Raw genomic sequence first — 12,791 nt, forward strand, 5'->3', positions numbered from 1 at the left:
GAGTGCGGAAGGGTCTTTAGATGTGTGTGTTCATGGAAAGGAGAAAAAATAAAAATGAATAGAAACAGAAGGAAAGAGAAAGAAAGAGAATAAAGAGAGAGAAGAGAATGAGAGTCAGTGGAGGGAGAAGTTAAAGGTGTACAGGGATTGATATTGATTTCAACCACGCGCTGTTGGCAGGCAGTCAGTTAGAAACTAGGCGTTCTTCAAGCAGGAGGTCCGCTATAAAATGCCTTCAAAGTGTAACAACAAAGATAATAATCGAGATCTTCCTGAAAGAACATCATGTATCGGTGACAGGATAAAGGATCCCCTTGTCAGTTTAGCGGTGACTACCATCGGTGCGTTTTACTTTTTCCTCTCTTCTTATCGTTGCCATTGGTACTGACAGACGATTTTTAAGAAAACAACGTAACGAACTTAACAAGGAAAAATTACAGCGATCATCGATTTATTTGAAAATCGATTGGAAATCCCTCGCTAGTCATATCGAATGTTTTTTAATTATCGTTCATGGAAACAATGATGGTTATCTTAGGCGGGAAAATTTCTTCTGATCTTACGACTTAAAATATGAAAGGGAGGGGGAGAGAGAGAAAGAAAGTGAGAGAGAAAGAGATTAGTATTGTATAATCTCATATCGTTGAAGTTCACGTACGCTTTTAGACGATTCTTTTTGATTAGTCTATAAATGTAAACAATGTTGGACGTGTGATATAATCTATTGTTTTTTTGCTAACAATACATAATAATAGTTTCTGTTAATTGTTAAGTAAATGCGTTAATGATTCATATGTCATGTTGTTTGTTCGAACTGATATATATATATATATATATATATATATATATATATATATACACTGATATATATATATATATATACTGATATATATATATATATATATATATATATAGAAATTAATATTTTTTTTTATTTATATATTCTTTGATTATTTTTTCTGATTTGAATTTATATAAATATTTAATATCTTGAATGATAATCGAAATTTTATTGTATGTAAAATTAATAATCAATATGTAATTCTGTCAATGTAACGTACATTAGTTTTAATCGCTTAAAATTTTTTATTAATCTTTTGAACTTTCGATTTCACTTTTAATAACGTATATTGAACCATAAGGATAAATTCACTTGCACGCATGGATAAATGGACATCTGGCCATACGTAGAATCGCCTTTTGCCGATCGTACGAAAGCCAATATGGCGTTGCACGAAGAAATTTTGGAATACATTAATTTTTTTATTCACATAAAAAATTTTCTTTTATCAATATAAAATTTGCACTTATACTTATGTCAAATTAAAGCTTTTGATAACTTGTTAATTGACAAATATATCACATAACAGTTATGTTTATAAAAATAAATGTAACATATATTACGAAATGTTTTATTTAATTTTATACAAAGACAAATAATGTACGAAATTATAAACAAGTAGATATATGCAAATATTATTTATACATTTATCTGATAGCGAAAATGCAAAATATTTTAGTTTATTTTAATTTACATAATATAGATATGTGTGTGTGTATAGTATAGGTATTTGTATGTACCACTTATACAGCTTATCGTTATTCATTATCCATAGTATGTATTACTTTCGTTGTTAAAAAGCAAAGGAATCAAACAAATGACAAATATTATCAATAATTATTAGTCAGATCATTAATTCTGACTTTAGAATGTTAGGTTGAAGGTCACTAAGAAGATTTATTAAACTAATTAATTCGTAAGTCGTGTCTACCGAACACAATAACGAATCATCCTCGTCGTCGTCGTCATCATCGTCGTCTTTTTCTGTAGTTATAACTTATATACAATAGTGGTTGCGCTTGGTATGATGAAGCAATTTAATGGTAGCGCTATTAGGATAGTAGAAGAGGAAAGGGTAATATACGAATTGAATCGTTTCATCCAAGCTACGCGGTTTTGATCATACACAGTACAGGAGATCGATCAGTCACGAATCAGGCGTACTTCCGAACAGTCAGACCAGACTCAAATGTTTTCTAAGATCAAAGAGATTGATAAACGCATCGATAACATTTCCTCAGTCGGCAATACGATCAAGGATTTGTACGAATTTATACTTATTACATCGTCATTTCGAGTTGTACGTGTAAATAAACATTTTATGTTTATATCTTTCCCGAGAGTGAACGAACGGGCGAATGAATGCGCGCGCGCAAGTGTGTGTATGTGTGTGTGTGCGCGTGCTCGTATATATATTCATATATGCTTATTTTATTTTTTCTTATAACTAATTCGAGATCGACATAATTACGAATTATATTTTCTTTATGATTGTTCTTTTTAATCATATTTTCTTTCAAATATTTACTTTATTATCATTATCATTATTATTATTATTATTATTATTATTATTATTATTATTATTATTATTATTATTATTATTATTATTATTATTATTATTATTATTATTATTATTAGTAGTAGTAGTAGTAGTAGTAGTAGTAGTAGTAGTAGTAGTAATAACAGTAGTAGTAGTAGTAGTAATAGTAGTAGTAAACGCAATGGTAATTTTTAAAATGTTTATAAAGATAAAGAGCAATATCATATCTTGAATAAAATCGTTAAGTAGATTGAAGGTAATATTCTGTCAGAACTCTTATCTTATAATTAGTTTTGTAACATCCGCTCATCCTATTACATCGATAGTTTCATTTATCGTACATAAAAAAATATAAAATGTTTTCATATGTAGATCAAAAGATCACAAATCGATTTTATTTCTAACAATATGAATTCATCAATAAAGTAAGTATGCAATAATGTACGGTATGTTATCTTAATTTTTTTTTCAAACTTGTTTTATAATTATGATGCATCGAAATTATATATTATTCATCTTTATTATGCATCAGAATGTTCGGTATTGTATTCTAATATTTGATTTTGTATTGCATATTTTATCATATTAAAAATTTTATGATAATAGTTATTAAAAATTCTTCATATAAAAAATCATTAATATTTCTTCAAATATATGAGTTATATCATTTTTTTTTTTTTTTTTTTTTTTTTTTTTTCATTCAAGTATACGTATCGATTGTTTTTTTAATTTTATCTATGATTAAACAAACAGTTGGTTATCGCATGTGATTATATTGATCATTGGTTAAAATTCATGATACGAAAACTGATAATAAGATATGTAATGTTTACTTGTCAATGTGATTTCCTATCATGCTTGTCATTTTATTTTTTATTTATTTGTTTCTTTTTTTCCTTCGTATTAACATTTGATGATGGATCGTATAAAATTCGTGAAATTTAATCTGATAATTGAAGTGAATCATTAATTTTCTCAGAAGATAAATAAATTGATAATATTTGAACAATTTTTAAAAGAAGATTACGAACATAAAAAAGAAAATATTAAAAATAATTTATTGAAACGATGTCACCTGCGTTCAAATGACCAAATCAATAATAATAAGACAAGTTTGTAATAAATTAACGTGGAGTTAATATTGACTGATTGACCCAACTAGCACGATCTCCGGCCTCTTCTGTATATACTATAATCTGCCATTTCTTCGTGTGAACCTCAGCGCCATAGGTTAGCGAGGTTAATTGGTACTGCTTGTCAGCTATGACTACTATGATGATTAAAGATTTAATGTTCACTCTCTTTGATATTATACAATAATTTTAATGTATGAATCCATTAGAAAAATAGATTTCTAATTATATGTGTTAATTATACACAAAAACATACGTCAAATTTGTATGTTAGAAATAATTTTTTTTTTTAATTGCATTATATAAGATGCATATATATATATATAAGAGGATATAATAATAATTGATAAGAAATATATGAACGATTAACATTGAAACGAAATATTCATTGAAAAACAGAAATGTGTTTTGCAAATTGTAAGAAAATAGAACTGAAATTAGCGCTTCTCATTGTGAAATTACAGAGAAGATATATGCTGCACTGTTATCTGCGCAAACGTCTTATTTCTCTTTTGAGGTTATGAGGATCAATAGTATCGTATAATAAAATTTTTAACTAATCTGATATTAGTAAATAATTATCAAACATGGTTTTACATATAAAAGGTTTATTATCACCTCGCAAATTTATACTCTTATGTTTTCAGTGTTCTTTATGTAAGTCGTATTTAATTTTTGTTAAAAATTAGTGCAATAATTTTTACATTTTATCTATATCTTGTCAGTCACGTGTATGCTATTTTGAATATCGTGGTAGAATTGGTATAGTTCTAGATTTTAAAATACAAAAGTCATTATTTATCATTGAATATTTATTATATATATATATATATATATATATATATATATATATATATATATATATATATATATATAATAAAATATTAAGTAAAATGAAAAACTTTTTCATGCTATATCAATAATTAGAGTTTATACATTTCAAATTAAATAAATTAATATGTATATAGAATTATTTGGAAAATGTGTATGATTATTAAAATAAAGTATTAGGGCAATTTGAAAAATTCGCGGCTTTCTGTTTTTATTAATCTATAAATTTTATTTTTAGGATGAAACACATCTTATAGTGAAAAATAAAATCATGAATTTTCAAAAACAAAATTCAATTCATTCTTCATGAAATATTTATTTTTAATATATAAATTTTAATCTGATAACATATATAAGATTTAAAAGTTAAAAGAAATATATATGATTTAAGAAATGCTATGCTTCAATATGAGCTGAAAAATTCATAGTTAAAATAATAAAATATTTTTCGTAATACATAAGAATTGTTAAATATTATTTCATGATATTCTTGTTTTATGAAAATAGAACAATTATTATAGCAAGATAATGAAAATTTTTATTTTACAAACTTTTTCTTGCTTTCTTTTTTTAACACTATATAAATAAAAGTTTATTGTTTTTTTTTTAAAGATCTAAGTAAACATTAAATTATAGATATAATTTACTTTGTTATTAAAATACCAACCTCATTTGTAATACTTTTAAAAATAATGATAAAGCAAATTTAAAAGTAAATGTTTAAATATTTTTGTGTTATATTTCAAATATTTTTTGTATTAACCTTTGTTTTGAATTTCAAGTTATTATGAAGCGTTATATTAAAAAAAAAAACAATCGTTTGTAAAAATGTTCCCAAATTTTATATAATTACTTATAATATTGCAATAATGTCATATTTATATATATATATATTTTTTTTTTACAGGTCGCCAAGCTATGTTAAATAAATTTTGGAATTATGAAATCTTACAAAAATACTTTCACACAAAATCAGAGCCACCCCATGTACAATTATTTTCTCAACCAAAATGTCAAATATACGTGGCTACCTGGTATTTACTTTATCGTTGGTTGGTATTCATCGCCTGGATCAGTATTATCTTCTGCTCAATTTTCGAATTCGGAAGTTACGAACCTCTCTTTAAATGGCAAAAATGGCCGATTTATTTGACGAATTGGGATTTGCTATTGGGAGTAACACAAGCGTTTCTAGGAGCCATAATAGTTTTTAGAAGATGGAGACAACAAAAGGATGCAGACTTCAATCCTTATAATATGAAATTAACGATGTTAGAAAAGTCCTATTGGATTTTCTATACTGTGACGTCTACTTTAGCTGTGGGTGTGACTATTACTTATTGGACTGCAGTATACAATCCTAAAATTCATCATATAGATCCATTAAATATCTTATTACATGTTTGTAATAGCATTTTAATGTTTATAGATTTATCTATCACAAGTGTTCCATTATATATGAAAAATGTTTGGTGGTGCCTTATTATAATATTATTTTATGTAATATTTTCTGTAATATATTATGCAGCAGGTGGTTTGGATAAATATGGATATCATTATATTTACAAAATTCTTGATTGGGAAAAGCCAGGTCAAACATTAATAATATGTATAGGTGGTATGGCATTTATTATATTAATGCATTTGATACTGTGTTTTTTTAGTAAAGCCAGAGACTGGTTGTATGCTAGAATTGCTAAAAAATTCCACAATATTCCTTTAATGACGAAAATCGATTATACTGTAACAAAAAAAGAAGCAGAAATTGTTTGATTAGTGAAATATTTGTAATAAGTTGGTGTATTGATATTTAAATCCACATACTTGATAAGTGTTGAAGCATTCCTATTATCTGTTTATTCCAATGCTCTTCATCTGATATGAAATTTAGAATTAAATATCATAGTACATTATACATTTATCTTGCTATTGATATCTTAAAACTAAGTTTCGTTTATAATTCAATATTTTACAATGATATTAGAATAATATGCAAGATCAGTTCTAACATGTATGTTTATTTATATAGATCTTTTTTTTTCTTTTATCACCTATCAATATTGTCTTATAATGGTATTATCAGACGAATTTTAAAATTATATCTATTATCAATATACAACTCATTCATGCTTCTTTTCATTCATGTATTTATCAATGCGTCATTTGATAATATTATTGCAAAAATGATTTCGCATACCTCGCTTTATGATAAATCTTAGAATAGATATTTTTTAAGTATTACATAAAAAGATGTACTTTGTATGTGCATAAAAAAGTTCCTTGATTTTGTAGAAAAGTATTCATTATAATCAAATAATGAGCGATTGTAACATTAACATTTAATCTTAATTTTTGTATACACATTTACTGTATACAAAACAACGAATATTTAACCATTGTCAAAAAAAATTTCGTATAGAAAAATAAAATAATAAGTAGACTATAATTTTTATGAAAAAATATCAACAATTTATTAATAAAATAACGATGTGTAAAGCAATTATGGACTGTTATACAAATAAATCGTGGGCTCAAAATGGCCCTCAATCACAGACCATATTCAATTCTACACTATACTTAAAATAATAGTGACCATTTTTTTTTTTTTTTTTTTTTAATAATATTGAAACATTTAACACATTATTCAAGACCACGCAAATTTACAGCACTTTCTGATGGTCCTGAGTCAAGTAATAAAACTTGATATTCTGTTCCTCCCACATCATCTTGATAATACATTGATGGTAATTCTTCAGTAAACAATAATTCTTCTTCCATGTCACTTGCACCTAATATAACATCCGATGCTCCTGCAACAGAGTTCATTGATGCACTATTTGTTTTTAATTTCCACACATCTGAAAATGTTAAACTGGTCCTTGCAGAGCCATGATCTTTTCTGAGATTTGATTGCAATAATTGTTCATTCAGTGCATTTTCATGGATAGAATCATTTCTTAGCACTGTGCTTAAGAGAGGTGGTTGCGTTTCAGGCAAAGAATTCATTTCCGAAGATGCGCTAACGATAACAGCATCGCAAGGTGTTACCATGATCATTTGTTCTGTGGTTTCTGATGTTGAAGAAGGTGTAGCATATAAAATGTAGTCCGTATTAGCAGTTGTAATGTCTGTAAGTCTACTTTTTAATGATTTATCACAATCTCCAATAGGTGTACCATGTATTTTCGACATGTGCGCTCTTAATGTAGCTTTTGTACTATATGATCTTGTACATGTCTCTACAGGACAATGATATAAAGTTTTTATTTCATTTTGATGTGTTATAACTTCTAAACTTTGATTTTCACTGCCATTATTCAAACTTGATTCACATGGTTGAGACAATACTGGTACAGAAGCATTCTGGGAAATAAGTTCTTCGTTAAATTCTATAGATTTTTTTTTCAATTTTATAACAGGATTTACTCTAGAACAATGAGATTCTGTTGTTTTAACACGTTTTTGACTATTTGAAGATTCGCGTGAATTTCTTTCTATGTCTTCTTTATTTTGATGTTTCTTAATGTGTACATACAAACTACTTTTTGCAGAAAATTGTGTATTGCATATGTAACATTGAAAGTACCTCCCTTCCTTATGCGTCAATCTATGTTCTTTAAGATGCTCAGACCTCATAAATGCTTTTCCACAGGAAGCAACATCACATATAAATTTCCGTTCATTAGTATGCTTTTTTTGATGCCTTTTCAACTTACTGGATGATGAAAAAGCCCACTGACAGCCTTGAAAAGTGCAAAGATATGGCTTACACCCAGTGTGAGAACGTATGTGTGCTTTGAGTCTACACGGTTTATCAAATACCTTACCACATCCAGGCCATGAACACTTTACATCAATTTCTTTATAACTGTGACACCTTTGATGTGATGTTAATGCATTACTACTATAATACCTTTTACCACAACCTTCATGCTTACAAACATAAGGAGCATGGCTCTGATCATGTGATTTCATATGCAATTCAAGTGCTCTTTTTGTTTGAAATTTTTCCTGACAATTTGGTACTTGGCACGTGATTCTATTTGGACGACTATGTAATTTCTCATGACTCCATAAATTATATATGGTAGTAAATCTTCTATTGCAACCTTCTACTTTACAAACATAATCCTTACGTTTTGAATGAGTTTCTTTATGTCGTTTTAATTTAAATTCAGAATAAAATGCCCATGTACATCCCTCGTAGTCGCACTGAAATAAAGTAAATTATATTATTATACGAATAAGAAAATGTATTGCAAATAGAATTTTAATTATATACTTCATACCTTAAATGGTCTTACTCCGTAATGTGCTAGTAAGTGTCCTTTTAAAGCATAAAGTCTACTAAATTGTCTATTGCAATCTTCTCGTGGACATAACCACAGTTTCCCGTGCTCACTTATTGAAACAGGTTGCAAATTGTCATCTGTAACGCCTAATTCTGCTAAAGCATTAGATATTATCATTTCATGTTGACTGCTTGGATTCATTTCAGAATTACACTCGGAAGTTCCAGTCCAACCAGAGGAAGTATCTATTCTTGGCAGTTTTGGAAAATTTCCGGTAGCTTCAATCAATTCTGACGTTTTACCCTGATATATTTGTTCCTCTGTACCAGTATTAATAACAATTTGCGTCATATTAGAAATTTTATCGGTTGATATAGCAACAACAGCCATTACGCCTTCTTTTGATTCTACTTTTTTATCAAATTTTTCGGATAATCTTCTACGCTTTTTGATAATCCTTGGTTCCAATTTTATTCGTGCCTTTGATTTCAATTGTTCCATAATTATATTGCCCGAGTTAGCTATATTAATAATACCTGTTGTATTTTCTATAACATTATCATTATTAAGTACATCTGTAAAAGAATTTGATGTACTTTTGGGAGAGGAAACGATATTATTAGATTCCGAAGTTTCTTGCATAACATTAATATTTTCAAAATCGATAGGTAAATCTGCCATTTCTACAGAATCATCCGCCGAAGTATGATTCTCTGTTTCTTCTCCTTCGCCTATCAATTGGACTCCTTCTTCTGACTGAATAGATGTATCAGTTAGATGTTCATTGGGTGTATTCAAAGATGTTGGAACACTAGTGGATGGTAAAATTTCTCCAGCTACCATCATATCGTCAGGTGAAAGAGATAAAGGATCAAGTTGATCCAATCTAAATTCAGGCAATATGAATTCATCATCCTTTTCACAGACCTCCAACAGCTTCTCAGTCTGAAGTTCTTGTAGTATGGAATGCTCATAACTAAGGTTAAGTTTTTTATCGGACAAATCTATATCTATAGAGAGTGCATCAGGATCCTTTCCCAGGAAAGAGTGTGGCAATTCGTTGTTCAAATATCTTTCGACGCCTTCTTCTACCTCCGACTTGATAACGTCTAAGTCCATGCTTGACACGGACTCGGTTCGTGTTTTCAACCATTTCTCGATGTCGGCAACTGTCTCAACGTCTGTTGTCTTTTCGATTAAATCAACACCACTATCTGAAAGAACACCGTTGTGAATCGACGAATAATCTAAGCACCAAACCTTTTCGGTATAACCGATCGTTTCCTCGTTAATTCTTGCTTTCACTTTTCCTTTTTTATCGTCGATTCGTCTTTTCCTATCGTCCGGAGAAGACGTTAGAGAATTCGTATCGTTTTGTTCAGATGTAATTGAACCGATACCTACGTCCACGTGAGTCCAAACACGGGCGAACGATGGGGCTCGACGGTTACGAAAGATTCGCGGGACTTGTTTTGACTTAGAAGCGGAGGGAACTCCTTTACGAGACATTTGACTGCCCCGTAGCTCTGATTCTATAGGGGTCCACACTAAGCGACAATGCCGCCATCGAGGGCGATCTCAGCCAACAAAGTCGATTCTCACTCGGCTGGCAAAATGAATGATACGATCATGAATATTTATTCCATCGGATAACTTTTTTTATTTTCTTTTTTTTCTTTTTTTTTTTTATTTATTTTTTTCTTATTTTCTATCCTTTTATTTATTTTATCCTTTTTCTTTTTTTTCTTTGTTTTTTCTATTTCCTACAATTTTTAGCTCTTTCTCGACTTTGTCATGAAATTTTTAAATACTGACTCAATATTTATTTTAATAATTATTTCGAAAGTAACCTTTGCAATGAAATAAATATATTATTGGTCTGTATTTACACATATACGTGTAAGGGTTGATACTCACGAACAAGGGTTTTTTTTTTAATTGAAAACAGTTAAAGTAGCAAGTAATTAATTTCACAAGATCACAGAATTTCTACTGTTCTCGAATAATCTTTTAATTATGTAAATAACTGTTTTTAATCGTAATCTGTTTGAATTATCTGAAAAAAATACTTTTATAGATTTTTTTAAATCTGATCAATGACGTCAAATATACTTGCAAAAATACTTTTATTGCAGGCATATACTATAAATAATACGACGCAATAAAACGCAAAATGTGATAAAATTTATATCGAATGCTCAGTCATGATCGATATAGATCGATTATACATTTTTTTTCTTGAAAGTGTCCAATCGTAATCGACTTATAAAGAAAAGTAATACTTCAATCATGAGAGATATACTTTCGTTATCGAATATTTTCTAATTTATTATTTTTGTTGTTTTGTCAATTATGTTTTAGTTTTTACAATTATGAAATTTAAAATTTTATATATAAAAAATGATTTTACGTATTAGATGGTTTGGTTAGTTTCTACTGGTCGTCTGTTACGTGGCGCCCTCTGTTCTAAGGTATAATTTTAAATTGTGAATTTTTATTGGTCGAGTAAAATTATTTGAAAATTCAGACTTCTTTTTTTTTAATTTCATGATTTTTTGCACTGTATATGAAAAAATTGTTAAATATAGTGAAATACGATTAATTATATTCTTTTTGAGAAAGAAATATTTTTTTAAGTTTACCAATATTATAATACTTATAATATGCGTAATTTTTATTAATTGTAATAAGATAACTTTTTGTTATTTGTTAAAACATTGAAAAGTAAGTGAACTTTAATTACCGATCTTTTATGTCGCTCAACTGTAAATCATCCTTTTGATCCTTTATCTTTTCATCTGATATTCTTTCAGTTTCACATGTTGATTTTGTTTGTAAATTTTGGCTTAATGAATGTTTGGGATTTCTTATGACTTTTACAAAAGATATTCCATATGGATTCATTTTTGTATTAAAAGGTTGCATTATATTATTAGTCGTAATTCCATCTTTACAAGTGAATGCACACTTTTCTTTTTCCATTGGTCTCATTTCTTTGAATGGAATTGGATTTATTTGAAATTTATTACTTTTGCAATTATGATTTCGACATTGTAATGCAGAATAAGGACGTAATTTCTACAACAGAAGATTCAAATAAACATATTCTTGAACTAAAGAATGTGATATGTCATTATATCATTACTTTTTCAATATTCGCTATGATTGTTTTACTTAAGACAGCTCTAGGAAGTTTATACAGATGGTGTGGTTTTGGCTGTGGTTCAGGACATTCTTGGTTTTTAGTTTTAATTATTTCTGTATAAATTAGCACATCTCCAGGAGTTAATTGGTAACATGGATTTAACAAACGTGGATCTTGCTTGCGCAATGCCATTTGTTTCTGATAAGTTATTGGACAGACACATAATGGTGGACAAGATTTCTTTGAGTGAATTCCAAAAATACGTTCCCAAAAAGATGATTTTACTTTTATAGGTTCAATCTTTTCGCAATTTGTAGGTTTTTCTTTAATTACAGGAGGAGACTTACGAAATTTAAATAAACCTCTTTTGGATTTAGGCTTACTATAGTCCTCTAAACATTTAGAGGGCTGTAAGGTAGAAGGTTGTATTCGAATATAAGGTAATTTTCTACAGCTTCCTGACATATATTTATGCTCTTTATTAAATGTTAATATTATTGTATTAAATTTTCCAACCCAATAGGTTCTGATATTTTGTTTAAAAATATTATAAAATATTGGCATTATTTGAAAATTGTTAAGATGTTTATTAATCTAAAAAAAGTAAAATTTGCATTAAAAAATTCAAATGATTTTATGAACAAAATATTTTTATTTAAAAAGCGATCATATTTTTTTAAATCTTAACAAACAAGTTTATAAATAAATTAATAAAAATAAAATATAAAAATAATATACTTACATTAAATAAAAGTGAACTTGAAATATTTCATAAAAAGAGAAAATTATCTCTTACATGATGGTTTGTGTTACTTTATGTTACCTTATGTTACATAATTTTTCATTAAAAGGATTTTATCAAAATTTTAAATATAAAGAGTAATATTAAAAATCGATAAATGACTATATTCAAATAGCTATCGATAATTTTTGTCATAAACGATTTCTTTAAAATGACACTATATACATCTGTAATCTACGATTCGGTAATAAACAAAATAATATTATA

General features: G+C 27.8%; 3 protein-coding genes across 6 annotated transcripts; 1 reads left to right on the top strand and 2 right to left on the bottom strand.

Annotated features, from left to right (window-relative positions):
* Positions 1-51: 51 nt before the first annotated feature.
* Positions 52-6,904, top strand: LOC124425966 (protein rolling stone-like). Of its 3 annotated transcripts, none has more exons than XM_046967105.1 (2): positions 52-341; positions 5,253-6,904. In XM_046967105.1, the coding sequence occupies exons 1-2, from the start codon at positions 230-232 to the stop codon at positions 6,116-6,118; spliced, it is 978 nt and encodes a 325-aa protein (XP_046823061.1). In that variant the 5' UTR covers positions 52-229; the 3' UTR covers positions 6,119-6,904. The 3 variants fall into 3 exon arrangements, 2 of the variants coding, with proteins under 2 accessions (XP_046823061.1, XP_046823062.1); XR_006942622.1 differs by lacking the exon at positions 52-341 and adding an exon at positions 999-2,141 and having other exon boundaries at positions 5,253-5,296; XM_046967106.1 differs by lacking the exon at positions 52-341 and adding an exon at positions 3,134-4,171.
* Positions 6,792-10,785, bottom strand: LOC124425964. Of its 2 annotated transcripts, XM_046967102.1 has the most exons (3): positions 10,555-10,785; positions 8,635-10,243; positions 6,792-8,557 (listed from the first exon to the last, which is right to left on the bottom strand). In XM_046967102.1, exons 2-3 carry the CDS (start codon positions 10,144-10,146, stop codon positions 6,986-6,988), a joined length of 3,084 nt encoding a protein of 1,027 aa, XP_046823058.1. In that variant the 5' UTR covers positions 10,147-10,243; positions 10,555-10,785; the 3' UTR covers positions 6,792-6,985. The 2 variants fall into 2 exon arrangements, with proteins under 2 accessions (XP_046823058.1, XP_046823057.1); XM_046967101.1 differs by having other exon boundaries at positions 8,635-10,785.
* A 570-nt stretch (positions 10,786-11,355) lies between these two features.
* LOC124426182 lies at positions 11,356-12,247 on the bottom strand. The gene is made up of 2 exons (XM_046967566.1): positions 11,783-12,247; positions 11,356-11,715 (listed from the first exon to the last, which is right to left on the bottom strand). The coding sequence occupies exons 1-2, from the start codon at positions 12,245-12,247 to the stop codon at positions 11,377-11,379; spliced, it is 804 nt and encodes a 267-aa protein (XP_046823522.1). The 3' UTR covers positions 11,356-11,376.
* Between the last annotated feature and the right edge of the window lie 544 nt (positions 12,248-12,791).

This window comes from Vespa crabro, chromosome 8 (genome assembly GCF_910589235.1).
Source record: "Vespa crabro chromosome 8, iyVesCrab1.2, whole genome shotgun sequence".
Taxonomy (NCBI): Eukaryota; Metazoa; Arthropoda; class Insecta; order Hymenoptera; family Vespidae; genus Vespa; species Vespa crabro.

Excerpts from the sequence above, each read along its gene's own strand:
- LOC124425966 (XM_046967105.1), top strand. The coding sequence starts at position 230 with ATGCCTTCAAAGTGTAACAACAAAGATAATAATCGAGATCTTCCTGAA. Across the intron at positions 342-5,252 it reads TTTAGCGGTGACTACCATCG|GTCGCCAAGCTATGTTAAAT; the intron begins GTGCGTTTTACT and ends TTTTTTTTACAG.
- LOC124425964 (XM_046967102.1), bottom strand. The coding sequence starts at position 10,146 with ATGTCTCGTAAAGGAGTTCCCTCCGCTTCTAAGTCAAAACAAGTCCCG. Across the intron at positions 8,558-8,634 it reads ACGGAGTAAGACCATTTAAG|TGCGACTACGAGGGATGTAC; the intron begins GTATGAAGTATA and ends ACTTTATTTCAG.
- LOC124426182 (XM_046967566.1), bottom strand. The coding sequence starts at position 12,247 with ATGTCAGGAAGCTGTAGAAAATTACCTTATATTCGAATACAACCTTCT. Across the intron at positions 11,716-11,782 it reads TCATAGCGAATATTGAAAAA|AAATTACGTCCTTATTCTGC; the intron begins GTAATGATATAA and ends CTTCTGTTGTAG.